This window comes from Odocoileus virginianus, chromosome 26, assembly GCF_023699985.2.
Source record: "Odocoileus virginianus isolate 20LAN1187 ecotype Illinois chromosome 26, Ovbor_1.2, whole genome shotgun sequence".
NCBI lineage: Eukaryota > Metazoa > Chordata > Mammalia > Artiodactyla > Cervidae > Odocoileus > Odocoileus virginianus.
In genome coordinates this window covers 4,863,959-4,887,448 of record NC_069699.1, presented here as the reverse complement: position 1 = coordinate 4,887,448, position 23,490 = coordinate 4,863,959, and the positions used below count along the sequence as shown (strand labels likewise).

General features: G+C 48.2%; 1 protein-coding gene across 3 annotated transcripts in view; it reads right to left on the bottom strand.

Moving 5' to 3' along the window:
• Positions 1-20,553, bottom strand: part of GPD1L (glycerol-3-phosphate dehydrogenase 1 like) — an 83,302-nt gene extending 62,749 nt beyond the window's left edge. For 2 of the 3 annotated variants that reach the window (XM_070455305.1, XM_070455304.1), the window contains exons 1-2: positions 19,255-19,475; positions 4,632-4,809 (exon numbers count right to left, since the gene is read on the bottom strand). In XM_070455305.1, coding sequence (XP_070311406.1) covers positions 4,632-4,809; positions 19,255-19,460 — 384 coding nt within the window. In that variant the 5' untranslated portion in view covers positions 19,461-19,475. Of the gene's footprint in view, positions 1-4,631; positions 4,810-19,254; positions 19,476-20,356 lie in introns of those variants that run through there. The other variant, XM_020894714.2, reaches the window with a different exon arrangement.
• Positions 20,554-23,490: the final 2,937 nt, after the last annotated feature.

Sequence of the window (23,490 nt, the reverse complement as noted above, 5' to 3'; positions counted from 1 at the left end):
CATTCTTCCAGTTTTCTATTTCCTCCAATCCCCTTCAGTGATTTAGGTCTTAACCTTGATTTTAATTAAAGACCAGTCCATTAGCTGGCCTAGGGATGGCCCAAAGTCCATCAACTTAAGAAAGGGTATGTGAAATAAAACCCATGTTTTATGGCAAGACAAGAAAAAGTTAAAAAAAAAAAAAAAAAAAAAAAAAAATTTTTTTTTTCTCTGCCCTTTGGTCTGCTCTCTCCCCTCCCCTGGGGACTTCCCAGGTGGCTCAGGGGTAAACAAGCTGCCGGCCAAGCCGGAGACATGGATTTGATCCCTGGGTTGGAAAGATCCCCTGGAGAAGCAAATGGCAACCCACTGCAGCACTCTTGCCTGGGAAATCCCATGGACAGAGGAGCCTGGCGGGCTACAGTCATGAGAAGGCAGAGTCAGATTCGACTGAGCGACTAAACAGCTCCCCTCTACTGGGCTTTGCGTATCTGCATTATACAGGGACCATGCCTTCCCCGTAGGTGGAAATACCTGCTCTCAACCATAGAGTAATACTCTCCCAGCATCAAGGAAGCAACTCCTTAAAGATAACATTCCTTCTGGATCTTGGAGGAGATCACGGTGACCCACCACTGAAACCAAAGAGGACCCTGTGGGGCTTCTGGGCACGTAAGTCTTTTTTTTGTCCCCTCTTTCTTGTAGGGAAGACTCCAACCTCCATGACCTTCCCTGAGTTCCAAAAGGCAGATTAGTTGCTCATCAAGGGAAGAGCAGCCAAGAAAACACCTGAGGCAAGATGAAAGGGACTAAAGAAGCTCAGCAAGATTAGGAGGTGACCCTGAGAAAAGCTACGACCAACCTAGACAGCATATTAAAAAGCAGAGACATTACTTTACTGACAAACGTCCGTCTAATCAAAGCTATGGTTTTCCAGTAGTCATGTATGGATGTGAGAGTTAGACCATAAAGAAGGCTGAGCGCCAAAGAATTAATGCTTTAGAACTGTGGTGTTGGAGAAGACTCTTAAGAGTCCCTTGGACTGCAAGGAGATTCAACCAGTCCATCCTAAAGATGTTGAAGTTGAAACTCCAATACTTTGCCCACCCAGTTTTAAGAACTGACTCATTGAAAAAGACCCTGATGCTGAAGGCAGGAGAAGGGGATGGCAGAGGATGAGATGGTTGGATGGCATCACCGACTTGATGGACACGATTCTGAGCAAGCTCCAGGAGTTGGTGATGGACAGGGAAGCCTGGTGTGCTGCAGTCCATGGGGTCGCAGAGTTGGACACGACTGAGCGACTGTACTGACCTGAGATCTGGCACACACCCTCAACCTGTCAGCAACCCTACTCTGGAGGTATGGTTATAAAACTCCTCAGCAAGTTCACCCAGATTGGGAATCATGGTTTTTCAGGACAGGAACCCACTGTGTCCCCCTTTGCCTGACCAAGCAATAAAGCTATTCTTTTCTACTTCACCCAAAACTCTGTCTCTGAGATTTGATTCAACACCACTATACAGAGAAGCCGAGCTTCAGGCATCCCTGCTTTGTACCTACAGGTTTGGATAGGCACAACTGTCAGTATCACATCATTCAATACACAGCTCCCTCAAAAAACTTACATAACTCTGCCTTGACTTCTAACAGAAGAGTTCTTGGTGCTAAGATGCTGTTCCTGGGTTATAATCCTCCATTTAGCTCAAATAAGATTTCCATTTCTTCCTTTTTGTTGTTCAGTCACTCAGTCATGTCCAACTCTTTGTGACCACATGGACTGCAGCATGTCAGGCTTCCCTGTCCTTCACTATCTCCTGGAGTTTGCTCAAACTCAGTGTCCATCGAGTTGGTGATGCCATCCAATCATCTCATTCTGTCGTCCCCTTCTCCTCCTGCCTTCAATCTCTCCCAGCTTCAGGGTCTTTTCCAATGAGTCGGCTCTTCGCATCAGGTGGCCAAAGTACTGGAGCTTCAGCTTCAGCATCAGTCCTTCCAAAGAATATTCAGGGTTAATTTCCTTTAGGATGGACTGGTTTGATCTCCTTGCAGTCCAAGGGACTCTCAAGAATCTTCTCCAGCACCACAATTTGGAAGCATCAATTCTTCAGCACCTAGTCTTCTTTACGGTCCAACTCTCACATCCATACATGACTACTGGAAAAACCACGGCTTTGACTATATGGACCTTTGTTGGCAAAGTGATGTCTCTGCTTTTTCAAATGCTGTCTAGGTTTGTCACAGTTTTTCCTCCAAGGAGCAAGTGTCAGGTACCAACATGAAAAGTAAAATTCTTAGTTCCAGCTTTGATGTGATCAGCACCCTGAATGCCAAGAAGGTAGACTGTGATGGGCTGCAATGTGTCCGCCCCTGCCCCAGATTCATGTGTGGAAGTCCTAACTCTAGTCCCCCAGAATGTGACTGTATTTGGAGGCAGGGTCTTTATAAAGGGAATTACGTTAAAATGAGGTCACTGGGTGAGCCCGAACCCAATGTGACTGGTGTCTATGCAGAGGTGATTAGGAAGAAGGACCACGTGGAGACACAGGAAGGAGAGGCCAGGAGAGGCCTCAGAAGAAGCCAACCCTGTCTACACCTTGCTGATGGGCTTTTTAGCAGAGCAGATTTTGCCACCTTAAAATATGCCTCTTTGGCATGCTAGGAGAAACAAACTGAGTGAAACGACACACCCTGGGCAGGCACCAGAGTAACCATTTGCATGAGTTATTTCACGACAGGAGGTCCTGGGAAGGAACAGGGACTAATATGCCACCACCAACTGGAAGAGTTCAAGAAAGGTCAAAAGGAGACATGACGTGTCCAACCACCCCCCAGAACCCTTCTTGCTGGCATCTATGGCTGACTAATGTGTGCGCCACCAGGAAGGACTCTTGAGTCAGAGTGACTGGCCAAAGACATCCCAGAAACTAATCCCATCACCATTAAACCTGAGACTGCAGAGCCACGTGGCAGAGCAGTCCTCCTGGGTTCCTTTATCCTACTGTTCTCTGCCCAGGCATCCCTTCCCAGTAAAGTCTCTTGCTTTGCAAGTTTGTGTGTCTCCTGGGACAATTCATTTCTGAGTATTAGACAAGAGGCCCCTTTCAGGCCCTGGAGGTTGTCCCCCTTCCTGCAGTGGGCATATTAATTATTATTATTTATAAAGTTATTTTATTTATGTATTTATTGGCTGCAGCCTGCAGCTTGTGGGATCTTAAGTTTCCCAACCAAGGACCCTGCATTGGAAGTGTGGGGTTTTACCACTGGACTACCAAGGAAGTTCAGCGTGTTAATTATTTTAAGGTGCTGGGAAAGATCTAGGACAGTAGGAGAAGGGGGTGACTGAGGATGAGATGGCTGGATGGCATCACTGACTCAATGAAAACCAAATAGGAGTTGCCCTTCTGTAAAAATATTTATATTTATAAGGGGAATCTCCATTTGTAAGGGGGGTCTCCCTCCAAGGGAAGACAAGGAGGGCCAGATCTCTATAAACTGTCACACTGGGAAGATAATGATTAAATCTGCATAACAACTTCACCTTTGTTACCTCTGCTTTCCTGCTCACCTCCCATAATTGACTCTCCCCACCCTCAACATCCTTCTTTTTCTTGCTTTGTCGCCATGCCCTGAGGCATGTGGGATGATCTTAGTTCCCTGGTGAGGGATCAAACCCACGTCCCCTGCATTGGAACCTCAGTCTTAATCACTGGACCACTGGGCAAGTTCCCCCCATCCCCCTTTTTTCTTTAGCTGAGGATTACCTAAGGTAAGGGCTTCTATCTTTTTGGTTACAAAGTTTTCCTGGGTCTCTCCTATGCATTTTTTTAAATTGCTCTAGGGTTATCTGACTCTTTGCGACCCCATGGAGTGGAGCCCACAGACTCCTCTGTCCGAGGAATTCTCCAGGCAAGAATGCAGGAGTGCACTGCCATTCCCTTCTCCAGGGGATCTTCCTGACCGAGGGATTGAACCCATTTCTCCTGCACTGGAGGTAGATTCTTTACTACATGTTATTCTGACTTGTGTCAACTTAATTCTTAGGCCAGACAGTAGAACCTAGAAGGGGCAAGAAAAATTACTTCCTCCAGACAACTTGAAGTCTCTTGAATTATGAGAAAATTCATTCCTGTTGTTTAAGACACCCAGTCCATTTTACTTCGTCATGGCAGTCCTAGCAAGGCCCAAAGCAAGGCCCACATTCACAATAAAAAAAAGTGAAGTTGCTCAGTCGTGTCCAACTCTTTGCAACCCCATGGACTGTAGCTCGCCAGGCTCCTCCATTCATTGGATTTTCCAGGCAAGAGTACTGGAGTGGGTTGCCATTTTCTTCTCCAGAGGATCTTCCCGACCCAGGGATCGAACCCGGGTCTCCTGCATTATAGGCAGATGCTTTACCATCTGAGGCACCAGGGAGGAAAACCAAAACAGATCAAGCAATGAACTTGGTGATAGAAAGGAACAGGAGACTGGGGAGGCAGCTTTCCCATCCCCCCAAGTCCTAGGTGCTAACTCAGTCAAGCCTAACTTTCAGAATGAACCAAATGAATTGGGTTGGCCAAAAGGTTCATTCTGGTTTTTCCATAAGATGTAGTGTAAAAATCTGAGTGAATTTTTTTGTCAATCTCAATACTTTTACCCCCAAATCTTACCACATTTTCTGGCAGCTTGTGTCCAGGGAGATATTTCACATTTTCATGGTCGTTATTTATGATGTCTGTCAGTTTTCTCCCATTAACTGTTTCTTCAAAGACCCACATCTTGACTGTGGAGGCAAACTTCTGAAGTTTCTTGACATTATTACCAATTATTTTTGCGACAGCTGAACCCCTGCAAAAGAAATGGTGGAAAAGAAAACGATTAAAAAAATAATAAAAATTTTTTTAAAAAGAGAGAAAATGATAAATTCCCTTGAGCAGAAGAGAAAAAGCACCAGATTATAATTCAGAAGACTTGAGCTCTTATTCAAGCACTGAGCTTAGAACTCAAGATATGGTATTGCCTCGGCTGAAACTTAGTTGTTTTCACTTGGAGATACTGCCCTGTGGTCAGGAAAGCCTCTGAATTTGGTACAAGGTCAAAAAGTACCTCCCCTTGAGACTAGAAGGCATCAACCTTTCTTGGAAGAGACTGTCACAGGTGGAAGAGAAACCCACCTGAAAGATGCATCAAAATAACACTTCAGGGCTTCCCCTGAAGGCTCAGTGATTAAGAATCCGCCTGGCAATGCAGGGGACACAGGTTCAGTCCCTGCCCCAGGAAGATCCCACATGCAGTGAGGCAACCAGGCCTGTGCAACTCACAGGCTCGAGAGCACCTCCTGAAGCCCATGTGTCTTACAGCCTGGGCTTTGCAATAAGAGAAGCCTCCACAACAAGAAGCCCGACCACCGCAACTAGAGAGTAGCCCCCTGCTCACCTCAGCTAGGGAAAGCAACAGAGACCCAGTGCAGCCAAAAATAAAAAAGAAATCTTGAAAACAAAAAAGCAAAAAAAAAACACTTGAAGGGTTCCCAAAGTCTCCAAGGCCACTGGGCTATATTTCCAACCCATCAAAAGAAGATTCATATGCAGTTACTGTAGGATAAGCTGTGTTCCGGTGAACTCCACCAGGGCCCAGGTGGAGTCAGAAAGGAAGACCCAGGTGGATTCAAGAAAAAGAGCAGAGCAAGGGCTCCAGGTCTGGTCTCCCCATCAGACACCCAGCGACCTCTAAAAGCTCCCTTTTTTCTGCATCTCTATTCACCAAACATATCCTGGTAATGAATCAGTCACCCACAGGCTTTCCCCCGAGGGAGGAGAAGATGCCAGTTAATGCTAGTCAATGCCAGTCCTCTGCACAAGAGCCGTGGTGTGCAGCTGGTCCCCACGGCAGAGATGCCGCTGGTCAGCTTGGGCACTTGTGTTTCACGGATGTGCTGGGTGCAGCAATTTGGACCAGGGGTGGTACCTAATCCCAGCTAAGCCAATCAGTTTCTTTTTCAGGACTTTGAACGGAAAAACAGTTTGTTTCTTAGACAACCTTCCTGGTGTGAGGAGCAAAAGAAAGAAAGGCCCGGAGCCCCTGGAGAATTCACACGTCAGGGCATTTGTTACTTTTTCTAACGATTATTCTTAAGACAGTTTGGAAAATGGGGAAGGGGTAATGACAGAAAGGGGGCAGGACCAAACTGATACAGAAGAGATGGAGAGGGTTATCCCTGGAGAGGCGCTCCCTGTGAAATCCTTATTCTATGCCAGCAGGACGTTTATGAGCTAAATATCCATTAATCCAATTCCCCTCTGACACTTGATAGAAGAAGAGGCCAAGAATCTCCCCACCATCACTACCACCTTTATCCTAATGATTATCCTGACAATTCACAGAAGGCCAAAGAGACCAAGTGTGCTTCTGATGAACTCAGCAAACCGAGAGGGGTGGGGCTCTCTAAGACACTAGAAATCTGAGTCTAGTAAAGCCAGTGAGAAAATAAACTAAACCACAAGCGCCCTCCCCATGGTCCAGTCTTACTGGAATACACCTCCTTCTCCCTTCACAGTCGCCTCCTGGAAGAGTCAAGCATTTGCAATCAGGGACAAACCTACTGTAGTGTCTGCTGAAAAGTTAGTTAAGAAAACTTAGATAACAATTGGAACTATTAAGAGCTAAGCCCACCAGACAGACCGTGTCCTATGGTGCTCAAAGGGACTTGAGACAGAAGAAAAATGAGAACTCCAGGTATATTGTTCACTCCTGTAAGCTCATCAGGACTTCATTCTACCTTCTCCTTAGTTTCATCGACGTCTTCATTCAGTCTTTCATTCATGCATTGATCTTGGCCACAAAAAATGTCCTGAACACCTACTGTGTTTAATGCATTTGGCTAGAAACTGGCAATACAAAGGAGTGCTCTCAAAAGCTTCCCGACCACTTTGGGACTTCACTGGTGATCCAATGGCTAAGACGCCACACTCCTAATACAGGAAGGCCAAGTTCAATCCCTGGTCAGGGAACTAGATTCCCACATACCACAACTAGGACCTGGTACAGCCAAGTTAAATAAATGACTATTTAAAGGGAAAAAAAGCTTCCCACATGAGGCAGGAGGTAAAGGGCCTCCCAAGGTAAAGAAATTCGAGATTCATTCCCTTTGGACCAAAACTCCAAGATGAGGATAGCAGGATAATTAAAGGAGGAAGCTGGACCCTGCCCAGATCACATATTTTCCATTCTCGAAGTCAGGAGACCTCCCCGACCACACATGTGCAGAGAGGCTCCCTGGAGGCTACAGGGGAGTGATGCCAAGGGATGTTCCCTACCCATAGGCCTTTTTGGTATAATCTATCTTGGCTTAGAGATGTACGCGTACATGTGCAAGGATCCTGAGATACATCAAATATGGACTGTGAACGCAAACCAAAATTATCGGCCAAAGGAAAACCGTTAAGAAATGCCCCATAAAACTAATTCAAACTGCCAGGAGAGTGTGACTCAGGGACTCTCCCTCCGAGTCTGTCCGTGTGTCTATCCATACACACTGTACTCTTTTCCTCTTAATAAATGCTTCACTACTTTCCGTCTTTGTGGAAGTTCTTTTCTGCAGAGCTGAAGGGCCAGGGCTCCTGTCACTGACCACTGGTCTAGTGGCTAGGATCTGGTTGACCTTGATCTGGACTCAGTCTCCAGCTGAGAACCCAAGCCCTGTTCCAAGCCCTTGCAGGCGGAGGCCACCCGAGATCACACCCACTTAAGAGAGAACAAGGTAAAAGGAACTCAACAGTCCTGTGTGTGATAAGAGGTGAAGGGGAATGAGGGACACATGATTAGAAGGGTCCTTTCAACACAAAGGACTCAGATGCAACCCAGTTCATCCATGAGAAGTCTCGCACACCCAGCATTCAGCTGAGAGTAACGATGGACAGACCTGGTGGGGGATGGGGGGGGTGGTCCGGGGAGAAGACATGGGCACAGTCCCTATGTCTACAGAGAAATAAAGGGGCTTCATACCCTAGGGATGGGAAGAACCGGCAAAGCAGAGCTTCCAGCCAACACTGAGCGAACTGCAGACACGTGAGGAGTGGGGCCAAGCCAAGAACTAACCAGCTGACTCAGAGATGCACAAGCAACAACACGTGCGTGTTATTCTCAGCACTGCGTTGGGGGAGAGTGGGCTGTTTTGCATCAGGAGCAAAGGGATGTATCGGATACGCAGCTAGAGGTAACTCCAGGTGATTCTGGGCCAAGCCGTTGGCTCTGTCACACATGGACGGGGTGGGGGAGGCTCAGGAAGAGATGCGGGTGGGGAAGAAGCAAGAAATTCAATTCACTGAAGAATCGAGGGAGATGAACAAAAACAGTAATACACAAGGCCTAGTCTTGTTCTGTCTAAGTAACAAACTTTTTCTGGGGGGGGGATGGTAAGCAGAGATCAGAAATGAAAACTCTTTAGTTTCATCTCTTTCAGTACAATCTCCATTTGAACCAAGTATTTTGTTTGCTGTCCACAGTTTCTGTGTTGTTTCAAATGTATATAATTAGCCTTAGCATAATAAAGGCAATATATTCTGTATGACAAGAATATATATTTACCAAGAGAAAACTCTTGGAGGTGATGGATGTTTATTATCTTGATTGTGGTGACCATTTCACAGGTATATTTGTTATCTCCAAACCCATCAAATATTAATTATGTCTCACTCAGTTTTCTGTGTCTCCAGTATACCTGGATAAAGCTGGGCTTTTTGTTTAAGTATAATCCACACCCAAAAACTCTTCTGTGGCTCTGAAACGGTACTAGATATGTTTGGGGGTGGGGAGATGAATTAGGAAATTGGGATTGATGCATATACATTACTATATATAAAATAGATAACTAATGAAACCTACACAGGGGAGTCTAATCAGTGTTCTCTGGTGACTTGAAAAGGAAGAAAATCCAAAAAAGAGGCGATATATGTACATGTGCAGCTGATTCATGATGATGGAAAGCAGAAGCTAATACAACACTGTAAAGCAACTATGCGTGCATGCTAAGCTGCTTCAGTCGTGTCTGACTCCGTGCAACCCTATGGACCACAGCCGGTCAGACTGCTCTGTCCACAGGATTCTCCAGGCAAGAACACTGGAGCGGGTGGCCATGCCCTCCTCCAGGGGACCTTCCTGACCCAGGGATCAGATGCGAGTCTGACGGCTCCTGCATTGGCAGGTGGGTTCTTTACACTAGCACCACCTGGGAAGCCCTAAACTGTAATAAAAATTTAAAATTTATTTAAAAGAAATGTGTTTGTCACATTTGTGTAAGGAACAGGATCAAATAGCTAAGGGAGTGTTTTGCAAGAATCTGTGTGTTTTGAAAGGAAATGGAACCCACGTATAAGTGACAACCTTGTCCTAAAAATGTGCCTGGCCTACAGAGGACCAGTCCAAAAACATGCACGGATCCATTAGAACTGAGAGCTTAAAATAAAAAAAAAGAAAAAGAAAAAAATACACTGCCTACAGCCACGGAGGCGGGTGGTGTGTGGCTTGGCTGCAGTGGGAGTTGGGGTCCCACAGCCACGATGGTGGAGTCTGCATGTTTCAGGCCTGTCCTATCACTGCCCAAGTCTGGTCAGGCATGGATCATTAACACAGCTGGGTCAAGGTCACAAGCAGCCATCACTCCACACGCCCACTGTCTGTCTGCTGAACGCCAGGTCTGTGATGGAGTGCGGTGCTTCCCAGCATAAGGAACGGGGGCCGGCGGGAGTCCCATCAGCCGAGTGCTGCCCAAACACACAGAGTCCTTTTCCCACGTGAGTCCTTTTCCACTCTCCCGGCCGCCCCAGGGAGCTGCAGCAAGGCTCCTGTGAGGGCCACCGTGTTCTCCACCTCCCCGGCCTCTGCGAATTTCCCTCCGCCAAGTATGAGGCTGCCTAGACGATCCATTTGTTTCCATTCTACAGGGGGCTGTTACCTTCCACTTGTGGTATTTGGAGTGCTGTTACAAAATTTTCTTTTTCAGTCAACTTTCAAAGAGAGTGCAAGTGAATAAGCAGGGCAGAAGTGACTGGGGCGGTTTAAAGGAGGTCTAAAGTCCATCTCAACCTCCACGTGGCAGATTAAGACATGACCCGGGAGGCTCAGTCACTCTGACCCTGGGTCCCTGGACCAGGTAGTGGCAGAGGAATCATGCATTATCTTAAGTCTTGGGTCTCAAGATACAGACTACCTTGCAACCTCAGCACTGTTATGCTCACGAAACTGAAAAGGGACTTGGGTGGGGCGCTTCCCTGGCAGTCCAGTGGTTAAGGCTTTGCCTTCCAATGCTGGGGGTGATAGGGGTTTGACCCCTGGTCAGGGAGCTAAGATCACACATGTCTCATGGCCCAAAACACAGAACATAAGCAACAGAAGCAGTACTGTAACAAATTCAATAAAGACTTTAAAAAATTCCCCCCAAAAAAGCAACAATAAAGGGATGTGGGCAGGAAAAGATGCTCTGTGCCAGCTGCGTGCACACTGAGTCTGTGACCCAGAGCTCATCGCATCTTCTCAGCAGCCACACTATCCCCATTTTACAGATAAGGAAGTCGAGGCTCGGAGAGCGTAAGTTACCTGGTTGTGCTGTCCATCTGGAGCCAGCAGTTCTAACCCAGACCTGTTTCCAAAGCCCACACTGATTCCCATCTGCTGAGGGGTAGTCGAGAATCGCTTGCTGAGAATATACAGTGAGTACCTATGCCATGCAGACACCATGCCGGGCATAGAGAAGACAAATGGGATAAAGCCGCTAAGTCCAAGGTTGGGGTGGGGTGGGGGTGGGTTTCCAGGTAGATGGAAGGCCCCCCCGGAGCAAGCATGCAGGAACCGGAGGGGCATGGAGGCTGTCCTGTGCTTTTACCCAGAGCCCACACGTGTTGCAGGGTGGGGGAGGTTAATGGGGGGGAAGGAGGTGGTAAAGTGGGGGAGGAAAGGGGAAGAGGAGAGAGGGGCAGGTAGGGATGCGCTGACCCACCAGGTGTCAGGCACCGCTGTTTGTCTGCTGTTTGTTTTTTGATTGACACATAATTGACAAATAACATTGTATAAACTCAAGGTATACAAGTTGGTCTGATACATTTATACACTGCAATCTGATTACCACCAGAGCACTGTTTTCAATACCTGACCCACGTTATCTGTTTCAAGCCTCAGCAACCCTCTGAGGCAGGCACTATCATGATCCCCGTTTCTCAGTGAAGACACTGGACCCCAAGGATCAAACAGGCAGGTGGTCAGCGGAGGAGGAGAGATCCGCAACCCAGCCATGTCTTCACCGGGTCTTCCGGGTGGCTCAGCGGGTAAAGAATCTGCCTGCAATGAGCGAGACCTGGGTTCGATCCCTGTGTTGGAAAGATCCCCTGGAGAAGGCTACCCACTCCAGTATCCTGGCCTGGAGAATTCCATGGACTATATACCCCACGGGGTCGCAAAGAGTCGGCCATGACTGAGCAACTTTCACTTCACGTGTCTTCACCTCTCTGCTCTCTCTCCCTGGGTCCCAGATGGACAGACACTCACCTGCTGGAGGTCCTAACCTCCACTAGGCAACACCCCCCAACCCCTTGGCACTGGCTCCTCTCTTCCTCTCCAAAAGAAGTGATATTTTAGTCAGCCGAGGGACAAGATGCCTATCCAGGCAGGCTGACAATTCCCAGAACTGCACGGTGCAGAAGCTTTCTGGTCCAGAAAGGACCCCACAAGACCATCCCTCTTTAACCAAGGAGGAAACTCTCCAGGGAGAACAAACAAGGGTTCAGCTAGACTCTTCCCATCCTATGCCCAGAGTTGATCCAGCCTGTGTATCCAAGGGAAGAGAATGGTCAATTTTGGTTTGTGAGTCATGTCCAACTCCTAGCGACCCCATGGACTGTAGCCCGCCAGGCTCCTCTTCCCATAGGATTCTCCAGGCAAGAATACTGGAGTGGGTTGCCATTTCCTTTTCCACAATTCTGGTTTAAATAACATCTACTTTCTTATTCCTAAAAGCTATTCATGAAAGATGAAAAAAACAATTATAAATAACTCACCACCAGAGAGAACCACTGTTAACATTTTGCGTAATTCTTTGCAGCTAAGGGCTTTTAGAGTACAATCAAATGCCAGAGTATTTAGATGCAAATGTGAAAAACAAAGTATTTTAAAAATAGATTCAATTTGGTGAATGCTTATTTGATCTCTGGATAGGGAAGCTTCCTAAGTTTAAAATCAAAGCTAGCAACCACAGAGGAAAAAAGATCAATGTGAACAACTTCACACAGAAAAAGGAGAGGGAGAAGCAGATGAAAAAAAAAGCCTATCAAAATCTAAACTGAGGGGAAAAGCCTAAGATAGAATGCTACATTTAACAGAAAACAGGATGCAAAGTGTACCTAACATATGATCATATGCAATTAACAAAATATATACTACCTCACAAATGTCAGGGTGGCTACTATACTAAAACAAAACGAAAAAACAAGTGTTAGTGAGAATGTGCAGAAATTGGAACCCTTGGGCTCTGCTGGTGGGAATGTAAAACGGTACAACTGCTATGAAAACCAATACAGTGGTTCCTCAAAAAACTAAAAATAGAATTACCATCTGATCCAGCAATTCCCCTTCTGGGCATACACCCAAAAGACTTGAAAGCAGAATCTTGAAAAGGTATTTGTACACCAATGTTCATAGCAGAATTATACACGAGAGCCAAGAGACAGAGGCAACCCAAGTGTCCACTGATGGACAAAGAGAAGGTGGTATGTATCTACAATATTCAGCCCCCAAAAGGAGGGAAATTTTGGTACATGCTACAAGTGAAACATGAGGACATTATACTAAATGAAATAAGCCAGTTACAAAAAAAAAAAAAAAAAATCACTGTATAATTCCACATATGTGAGGAATTCATATGAATTCTTTCTGGACGTTGGAACCCAGTCACCACATGGAAGAGCCCAAGCTTGCCTGCTGCAGACAGAGGAACATGTGGCTTGCCATCCCCATCAGCCTGGCCAAAGCCCACCCCTGTGAAAGGGGGTGTGGAGGACCAAGAGCCCCAGCCCACTCCCCACCCGACTGCTGCCTTAACAGAGAGCCCAGAAGAGACCAGCACAGATCCACCCAGCTTAGCTCAAACTGTGTGAAGTCGGTAAGTCTCCGGGGGAGATAGCTGGGCAGCAGCAGACAACTGATGAAGTCCTGGCACCCAACTGTGGAAGGAACCCCAAAGTACAGAAGGATGGCAAAGCGCCACTAGGAGAACCCCAGAGGAGCTGGAGGAACGTCAGGCTTAGTTCCTGATGTCATCAAGCCGTGGGAGTCAGGGACGAGGGGAAGAAGAAGGATCTGGAGGTGAGGCGCCTGACACAACTTCCCATCGGCAGCCACTGAGAAACCTGCAGACAGTACACGGAGAAGATCTGGTGGATACATGACTCTCTAAACAATGGAACATGTCTTCAAAAAGAGTGGGCTCACCTGGCCACTGCTCTGAGACTAATGGGTGGAAGTTGGAGGCAATGGATTTCCCTCTCAAATACAAGACTTTTCTAATGATTAATTTTCTAGATTAATTTTAAGATCAGGTACCTTATTAACAGGGCTTCCTTGGTGGCTCAGTGGTAAAGAATCTGCCTGTGATGCAGGAGATACAGGTTGGATCCCTGGGTGGGGAAGATCCCCTGGAGGAGGGCATGGCAATCCACGGCAGCATTCTTTCCTGGAGAATCCCATGGACAGAGGAGCCTGGTGGGCTGCAGTCCATGGCGCTGCAGTGTCAGACATGACTGAAGTGACTGAGCCGCACCTTATAAACAGTAAATTGTAATCGTGTCTTAACTGCAGGAGAAGGGATGCCCGCTGTGGAAGGAAACTGAACAGGATCTTTTTTTTTTCAAGACTTTTGCCACCCAGGAAGTCCCTCCAGGACGATTTTTAAGACCTTACTTCAATTTTATTTTTCTTAAATGGAATATTGTTATACTAGACTTTTTTAGGGAGGGTAAGATATTCAATTTTTTTGTGCAGATGGGATTTGTTCAGATAAAAGTATGCTTCTCACTAAAAATGGTTAAGAATTAGGAATTTCCCTGGCAGTCCAGGGGTTAAGACTCCACATTTCCACGGCAGGACACGTGGGTTCGATCCCTAGTCTGAGAACAAAGATCTCACATTCTGCTTGGTCATGGCCAAAAAATTAAATAAAAATGATAAGAATTTCTAGAAACATGCACCCTGAAGTTAGAGGGATCTGCATTTCAATTCTACTGCATTAACCACTGACCTTGAAAAGTTTTCCAATCTCAATTTCATCATCTAAAATAGGGATAGCAATAGTACCATATAGGCTTATTATTAGATATACATGAAATAGCACATATCCCAGACACAGAAAATGCCCGTAAGTGGTAACTGCTATAATGATTTTCCCTTAAAGACGAATGAAGAATGACGAAAGGGGTGAAAGAGGGCTCAGCTAGGAAAACTGGACTCACCCCCAGAATAGCTGTGATGTTTTTACTGCACAGAAACAGAAATAGGTGTATCAGCCTGGAAGGTGTTCTCAGCCTGGCTCCTCGGGGAAATGGGTCTCCTCCCAGGTCGCCCCGACCCATCACTACCCACCCCCGCTTCCAGAGCGGAGGTGTCAGTTCCACTGCTGTGGACAGGGCAAGGGTCATTTTTAACCGCAGAGGAGCTCACACACCAAAGCTCAAGTTGGTTCAAGCTCTCCATGTCAGGATACAGCAAGAATCATCATGGAGACTGAGTAGCCCAGACAAAAAAGGATGACACGGGGGATGACTAGCCATCCAGGATGCATTCAGACGCTTCCAGCAGGACAAAAAGAGTCACCCAGATGACCAGCTTCGGCCATCAGTGCAAAGTGGGCCAAAGCTCTCCTGACCTTCAGTCCCAGGCGTCAGTCAAGCTGTAAGGTGACGGTGTAAACAAGGGCAAAAGATAACTTCTGGAAACACCTCCTGCTCTCTGATCTTTTCCCCTCCTCTGTCTCTGTTCCTTGGCATTTTGTGATGAGCACTGGCTCTCAGGTGGAAGTATGCTTCTCACTGAAAATGATAAGAATTTATAGAGACATGAACATCGGAGTTAGAAGGATCTGCGTCCCCACTCCACCTTATTCAACACTGGCCTTGAAAAGATCCATTGTGTGACTTAATAATTGTGCTGGTCAAAGATGACCCAACTAACGAAAATAACATTTTTTCATTAGCTGACATTTACTGAGTGCTAGTCGCTCTGCACGCTCCTGAAAAAGTAAAAGTCGCTCAGCCCTGTCTGACTCTTTGGGGCCCCAAGGAATGGAATTCTCCAGCTCAGAATACTGGAGTGGGTAGCCTTTCCCTTCTCCAGGGGATCTTCCCAACCCAGGGACTGAACCTAGGTCGCTCCTGGATCACCTCATTTCATCCTAACCATGATCCTATACAGCAGGTACCAACGTCAGAGCCTGAGCCTTGGAGAGAAGCAGTTTGCTCAGGGACCTAGACTGACAGGGTAAGAAACCAGGAGGGGATCAGGGTGGAATCCTATTACTGCTGCCTCCTGCCCCACCCGGCCTCCCAAGGAGGTTTGGGGTGTTTCTGGACTCAGCTCCCAGGCACAGAGGTGGGGCTGCAAATACAACTGAAACAGAGGGGGACCCTGTGGGGCTCCCAGACACAGAGGCCTTTCTGGTAGGCAAGACTGCAGCCATTATGACCTTCCCTGAGTTCCAAAGGGAGGGTTCGAACAGTTGGCTAATCAACCAAGAAACCACCTAAGGCAAGATTAGAGGGACTAGAGCAGCTCATCAAGATTAGAAGACCAACCACCTGAGAGCCAGCATACTCCCTGATCTTGTCAGCAACCCCATCTTTGACCCACTGTTATAAAAACCCTCAAGTTCTCTGGAAAAAGAGACACATAGCTTTTCCAGGCAGAAGCCTGGTGTGTCCCCCTTTGCCTGGCCATGTAATAAAGCTGTCCTTCTCTGCTTCACCCACAGCTCTGGTCTCCAGGGTTTGGTTTTGCATCGGTGCACAGAGAGACTGAGCTCTCACTAACACAACCCTGACGTTTTAGTTCTCAGACTGCATCTTAGCACTGATTCTGGGTGGCCGTCCCAAGGAGAGATTCCTGGAGATCTTTTTGCTGAAGGAACTTTGTTTCATCTTTGCAGGAACTTAGGAGGCTTTTGTTTTTTCCTTTCAGTTGCTTTTATGAGTCACTGGGACCAGGCCCATGAAACGCGGTGCCGATTAGGAAGCACCTCCCTGCAACCCCGCAGCGGGCAGCCCAGCAGGGCTCAGTGAGGTGCCCCAGCCTCCACCATCACCAGCTCTAAGTGTTGGAGGGCGGGACAGGGCCTGTCATTCTTCAGGTATCTGCATAGTCAGAGATGATCATTTACACTGCAGGATGAACTTAATGGGAGCCACCTCACAGCTACAAATGTAACACCTTCATTTACCTAAGCATTCTGAGCAACTTCAAGTTCCCAAGTGGAAACACTGCTTAGGCAACTTCCTATTCCTGAGAATCTGGAAGGGTCTGTCTTTTGGTAATCTGTTTTAAAATTAGAAGACTGGGTTCAGTGTTTGTGGAAAAGATTGTGGCTCAGTGTTTAAGACCCTGTGCTTCTAACGCAGGGGGTATGGGTTTGATCCCTGGACTGGCAACTGGAACAAAGATCCCACATGCCTTGTGAAAGTGAAGTCACTCAGTTGTGTCCAACTCTTCGCGACCCCCTGGCCTGCAGACCACCAGGCTCCTCCATCCATGGGATCTCCCAGGCAAGAATACTGGAGTGGGTGCCATTTCCTTCTCCAGGAGATCTTCCCGACCCAGGGATTAAACGCGGGTCTCCCACATTGTAGGCAGACGCTTTACCATCTGAGCCACCAGGAAAGCATGCCTTGTGGCAAGGCCAAAAAAAAAAAGTGAGAAGGCTAAAGTCCCTGAAGGGAAAAAAATCTGCCCTGCCCTCAGGAACGTGATTCAGCAAGTCCAGATTCCTTGGTACTAATTGTGGTTCAGATGGTAAAGAATCTGCCTGCATTGCAGATCCAGGTTCAATCCCTGGGTTGGGAAGACCCCCCTGGAGAAGGAAATGGCAACCCAACCCAATATTTTTGCTTGGAGAATTCTATGGACAGAGAAGCCTGGAGGGCTACAGTCCATGTGGTCACAAAGAGTAGGACAGAACTGAGCAACCAACACATACACACATTCTGATGCAAGTGGTCTTTGGACCATGTTTTAACAAACACTATTAAAAACACTGGATTCCACTCTGCTGACAAAGGTCTATATAGTCAAAGCTACAGTTTTTCCAATAGTCATGTATGGATTTGAGAGCTGGATCAAAAAGAAAGCTGAGCACCAAAGAACTGATATTTTCAAACTGCGGTGCTGAAGAAGACTCTTGAGAGTCCCTTGGACAGCAAGGAAATCAAACCAGTCAATTCTAAAGGAAATCAAGCCTGAATATTCATTGGAAGGGCTGATACTGAAGCTCCAATCCTTTGGCTACCTGATGTGCCTTTGGAAAAAGACTGTGATGCTGGGAAAGACTGAAGGCAGGAGAAGGGACGACAGAGGATGAAATGGTTGGATGGCATCACTGACTCAATGGACATGAGTTTGAACGAATTCTGGGAAGCAGTGAAGGACAGGGAAGCCTGGCATGCTGCAGTCCATGAGGTTGCAAAGAGTCAGACACGACTTAGCAACTGAACAACAACATTAAAAACACTATTAAAACATCTAATCTTGGGACTTCCCTGGCAGTCCAGAGGTTAAGATTCCATGCTTCCACTGCAGGGGCACGGGTGTCATCCCTGGTTGGGGAAATAAGATCCCGCAAGCCCCAGGAGGAAAATAAACCTAAAACGTCTAATCTTGAGGCAGATATTTCATTCCACTTTGTATTTCTCCTGAACATAACCTTCCAAGTCCTTATCTATCTGTGACCTGAAGGCAGAGACAGTGTCCATTGCATTCCTACCCCTGGAAAGACCACTTATCTGCATGGAGCAGACAGGCAAATGTCTATGACCAGAGCTGAACACTCAGTGGACCCCTGGGCAGCATCTCTGTGGCATTTTCTGTTCCTAAGTTCCTGAATCTCTCTGGTGAGGTCATGAACCTCTCTCTAGGGCTGGCGTGGCTCTGTACCCAGGACAGTGCCTGGGAAGCCAATGACTGTTCCCATCTGATCCCATCATTAATGGAGCCTGGCAGCCAGGCCAAACCATTGGCGCATTTCTCAATTGCTCAGCTCCAGTGTCACTAGCCAAGTTCTACTCCATTTCCTTGATCCGGAGCAAGCCAAGAAAAACAGTCAAGCACATCAGAGTTAAGCTGCAGGAAGGCAGCCAGAGTCAGAGACGGGGGCAGGCGGGTCATTTCATGACTCTAGCTCCAGGCCCAAATCCTGCGTGGCCCAGCCATTCCATTTCTCCTGCACCTTGCAAAGGAAGAAAAGGTGCTGTCATCTGTGGTCCTGGGGCCTTTTTCAGAAGAGGAAACTAGTGTTAAAGAACACAGGATGAATGGGCATGTTTCCAGGTTCACAGTCCATGAGGCAGCTGACATTTCACTCAAGTGCCTGGGGATAAGAACTGGTAAAGTCAGCAGCAAGTCCAAATGAAGCTCTGCAGTGGATAGGTACCGACTCAATTAAACGTAGGACAGAACATTTTGTTGTTGGTTGAAAAAAGTTTACAGAAAAGTGCAAAATATCCTAGTATTTGCAGGGATGTGAGATAAAATACTACTTGTAAACATTCTCTTGCATCTGATGGAATTCTTCCAGAAAGAACAGAATAAACTGATAACACTAGTTTACCTCCAGGAGGTGCCTTGGGAGACAACGGTGGGTTGTCTTGGAACTTAGCCAGGATAATTTTTTTTTGGTGAGTTCTGGGGTACCTTTCAAGCAATGTGAATTTTTGCCAGATCGTATATAACTACATTTCTTCATTAAAAAATGAGCTTGGGGTGACTTCCCCAGTGGTCCAGTAGTTAAGTCTCCCTGCTGCCAATACACCCTGGAGGTGGGGGCGGGGGCAGGTGGGGGTGGGGTTAGGTCGTGGCGGCAGGGGGCGGGGAGGTTTGGATCCCTGATTGTGGAACTAAGATTCCACATGCAGCTCAGTATGGCCAAAAGATTTTTCTTTTAACTTAGTTTGTGTTTATTCATTTCGTATTTACTAAATACATGCCTAGCTCTTGCTGTTCTCTAGAGCTGGAAGGGGAGGAGTGGAAACAAATAATCAAATAAGTCATCACCTGTGACAGATGTTAGCAACAGGGCACCGGGAGCCGCTCCTGGCCTCGCTGGGATGGAAAAGTGGCGAATCAGAAAAGGTTTCCTCCAAAAAGTACTTTCTGGGCCAAGTCTTAAAGAGGAAGACCGAGTGACTAGTACCAATTTCTGTAGGACTGCTACAAGCGTGAACTGTGATGAGTGTGCGGCCACAGGACTTAAAGGACATCACTCTTTTAACTCTTCTTATACCAGTCCCTTGAACGTGGGAAAAATAGTGGGCAGCCACGGAAAAAGATTGAAAATACCAGATGCTATACCATATTCTGCCTCCTCGCCCCCAGCCCACTTTCCTCTACAGTCGCCCAAACACACCAAATAATCCAACTGTGTTAGGTCTGAGAAAGTGAACTAAAAGAGCTGACGTTTAAAGTGCTTACGAGAACGCCTGGCACAGCGGAGACGCAAAGCTTCGCAAACACCGCCCCCCCCACCCCCCCGCCCCGTCCACCAGGTAAAAATTCCCAAAGCCCTTGAGCTACTGGGCGAGCCCGGGCTGTAGGGAACTTGGATTTTCTTCCCGATATGTTACTAAGATACCAGACTTGGCAGAAGCCTGGAGCCGGACCTGCACTTGGAAGGGCAGAGCCGGCTCCGCCCTCGACCTGCACGGCAGGCACCCTTCATCCCCCTCTGCCTCGGTTCCCTTGACACGGAAACCCCAGCAAGAACGCTCGAGCCTCCTACAGCTCCTCTACCCAGGCGATCTGCCCAGGAGAATGGAGAACGTCCTGAGGATGTTGCGCAAACCCCCCGGGCGTGGCGAGCAGGTGGCCCCCGCGCGTCCGCTGCCTGGTGCCGCGAGCGCAGACAGGTGCCCGCGGGCACGCCGTCCCCTCTCCCTGCGCCGCCTCCAGCAGCACGCGGGCTCTGGGCCTCCCCAGCTGGTGCCTCGGCGCGGCCTCCCCGGGCGCGCGGTGCCCAGCCGGGCCGCGACGCTGCCCGCCCCGCCTCCCCACGCGCGGTGCCGGGTGTCCTCGCCGCGGCGGGGACGCGCGCCCTCCCTCGCCTCGGAGAGGGGCTTCCTGGAGGCGGAGTCCGCTCCGCCCGCCCGCTGACGCTCACCAGTTCCCAGAGCCCACGATGCACACTTTCAGGGGCGCCGCTGCCATGGTTCAGGCCGAACGCTGCAGACCGGCGCGCGCCTACCGGGTCGGCTGCCCGCCTCCGCCCGCTCGGCATGAACCCGCTGCGGCGCACGGCGGCCCCGCCCCGCCGCCTCTCGGCCAATGGCCGCGACCACCCCCACCCGGGCGCCCGGGGCCACAGCTGACAGCCCGGAGGGCCCGCCCCGCCGCTCCCGAGAGCCACTGCGCACGCCCAGCCCTGCGAGGCCCCGCCCAGTCCAGCGCGAGGCCTTTCGGGACTTGTAGTCCGCCTCCCCAGACCGCCTCTCCCGCCGCGCCACGTGCAGCTCTGGCTGGTTGCGCTGAGACTCGCGCTCCGGCCGCAGGGGACGCGCCGCCTTCCCCGCGGAGCAGGCATGCTTAGGTGCCCCCCGCTCCACCTGTCTCGGGAGGCGCTGCCGGGCTGCAATTTGAAGCCAAGAGAGGACTCTGGACTCTAAAGTCAACCCGGCTTGGGCCAGAGCCCCAAGAGGCCACTTAAGTTTCTTCAGACTCTGCCTCACCTCTGGAAACAAGAAACCGCCTGGCACCGCCGAACTTCGCGGTGGCCGTGTGTCTTCAGAGGCCTTTGAGAATTGACCGGAGAGTACCTGCTCTCCAAGGTGGAAACTTTCTAGAGTCACGGCAAGGGGGAGAGACCTGGGCATGGGGGCGTCGCCCTCACCACTGGCTTGGCAGGACTTGGCTCCTCAGTGGTCTTCGCCCCGGGGCACCGGAAGGGTTTGAGGTTCCGAGCCCTTGCTTCCCTCCTTTCTGAGAGACTGAACGTTGGGTATCCATTCTGAGCATCACTTTCCACCAGGCGCCGCGCTGGACCCTGAGAAGGAAATGAAGTGTTGTGAACCAGAGCTTCTCAACTCCACTACAGCTATGAGTCTCTGGAACTTTTCAAAACCCCCACGCAAAGGCATCACCTCAGACCGATTGCATCAGAATCTCCCGGAAGACGATACAAACATCCGAATTTTTTGATGTTCAGGGGGATGACTACAAAAGGACTCAAGATTGAGAACCAGAGAACTAAAATATCAGAGACTGGCGGAGGAAACAAATACTCTAGTACTTAGAAAAATATTAGGCCTGTTAGTTTGATGCCCAGAGGATTAACTGTTACTTCTGTTACATCTATATTATATGAAAATTTTACTTCTATTACTTATGGTACTAACTCAAGAAACTCCCTAGAGAGAGTGGGTGAGACAAAGCATGCTTTGCACCCCTCACTGGTAGTTTGCTTTCAGTTCTTTGCCAGGAAAGATGCCAAAGCAGGAATAACTCGAAAGGTGGACTATCTAAACTTTATTCATTTTTATCCCCTTGCATTTGTGTTTTTAAATGCATTTGCCTAACACAATGATTAACTCATACTTGAGGCAGCACACTGCCAAGATTTATGCCAAGTGATCAGTTCATGTTTAACCTTTGCCTAAAAGATTTATACCTCATGTGGACACTGGTTTCCCCAACGTTGCAACTGCGCCTCCGTGAAAGTGAGTGGTCTGGCTGTTCTGTGAACTCATCTTAAACAGCATCATCATAGAGAGTTTATCGGCCACCCGAGATACACAGTACATTGTGCCAGGATGGACATAGTGAGTAGCCATTTATTTTATAGACCGGTTGCAAAGATCAAAACCAAAACCACAGAGGTGAAACCCATGGGTAGAATGTTGAGAGAATAGAGCAAACTGCAAGAGATTGCACACAGTAGAATTCTAGTTCTGTCGGTTCAGAAACAAGCAAAATTACAGGTATCACTGTAGATATATACATACGTACTATAACTGTAAAGGAAAAGAAGGGAAACAAACCCAAAATGCAGGGGTTGTGGTTCTAGTGGAGAGGAGGGTTGGTTATTCTTTATATTATTGTGTATATGTTAGAAACATGTTTATATATCTACCTAACGAAGAGCATGGGGAAGGGGAGAAGGTCTAGCGCCGAGATCTCTGGTTCTCTGCCAGTCCGCCTCCTGGTCTGCTAAGATGGCAGTCTGCCAGTTGGCCTTCTGCGGGTCGCCTTCCCCAGGAGGGTTGAACAACCCAGAGGACAACACATTAGTCAGTCTCCTTGGACAAGCCGACTCTTGAGGGACCTGGAGAAGTCCCAGGGAGTTTACGACTCAGTGCATGGTGCATGGAGGCAGCATGACTGGAGTATGCATGTATCTTGATGGAAATTCATCAGGCAGCTAGGAGAAGCCAGGAAGCCCTTTAGAAACAGCCCAGCTGCCTCCTTCACCAGGTCACTGAGTTCCTGAAGCACAGTTCTGATTTTCTACCTTATAGGAGAGGATGGCAACAGGATTGGCAAGCTCTCGTCTGTAACTGGAGACTCCTTTCCTCTCTTAGGCCCTCACCTCCAGCCTTCCACCCTCTCTCTGACACCGTCCCTGGGCCTTCGGACGCCTGCCTGCTGCCGGGTCCCAAAGCCAATGGTGCATGTCAGGCAGCAACACTCCACTTCCAGGGCTCAACAACCCCCTGCTTATTTCTTGTTGCTTAACAGAGCGTCCCAAGGTTAGGTCTCCAGACCACCACATTCATTTATTTAGCTCTAGAATCAGAGGGGACAGCTCTCTGCACATGGGGTACATGATCAAAGCAAGTTGGGGGCTTCACTTCCAAGGTGATTCATTGGCTGCTGAGACCAGGTGCAGCCAAATAAAAAAAAAAATTTTTTTTTTTTTTTTTTTTTTAAGAAAAAAGGTGCAGTCAGCAAGATGATGGGCTGGGAGGGGACCCAAAGGAGCTCTTCTAGGCAGAGGGACTAGTATTGGCTAAGATTCAGAAATTACAAACAGATGACATGTTCAGGAACTAAATGGAACTCAGTAAGGATAGAAGAGAGAACAAATAAGGGCAAGAGTGTGAAGGGCAGGGGAAATGAAGAGAAATGAAAGTTTGGAGGTGGAGGAGGTGTCTGGTCATGATTGGCCTTGTAAACCGTACCAGAGAATTAGAACTGAAATCCTAAGGGCAGAAGAAGCCATTGTAGACTTTCAGGTCAGGGCCAGGAGGCAGAGCCCAGGTGGGAGCCTGTTTATTTGTTTCTAATTAATTTTTATTGGAG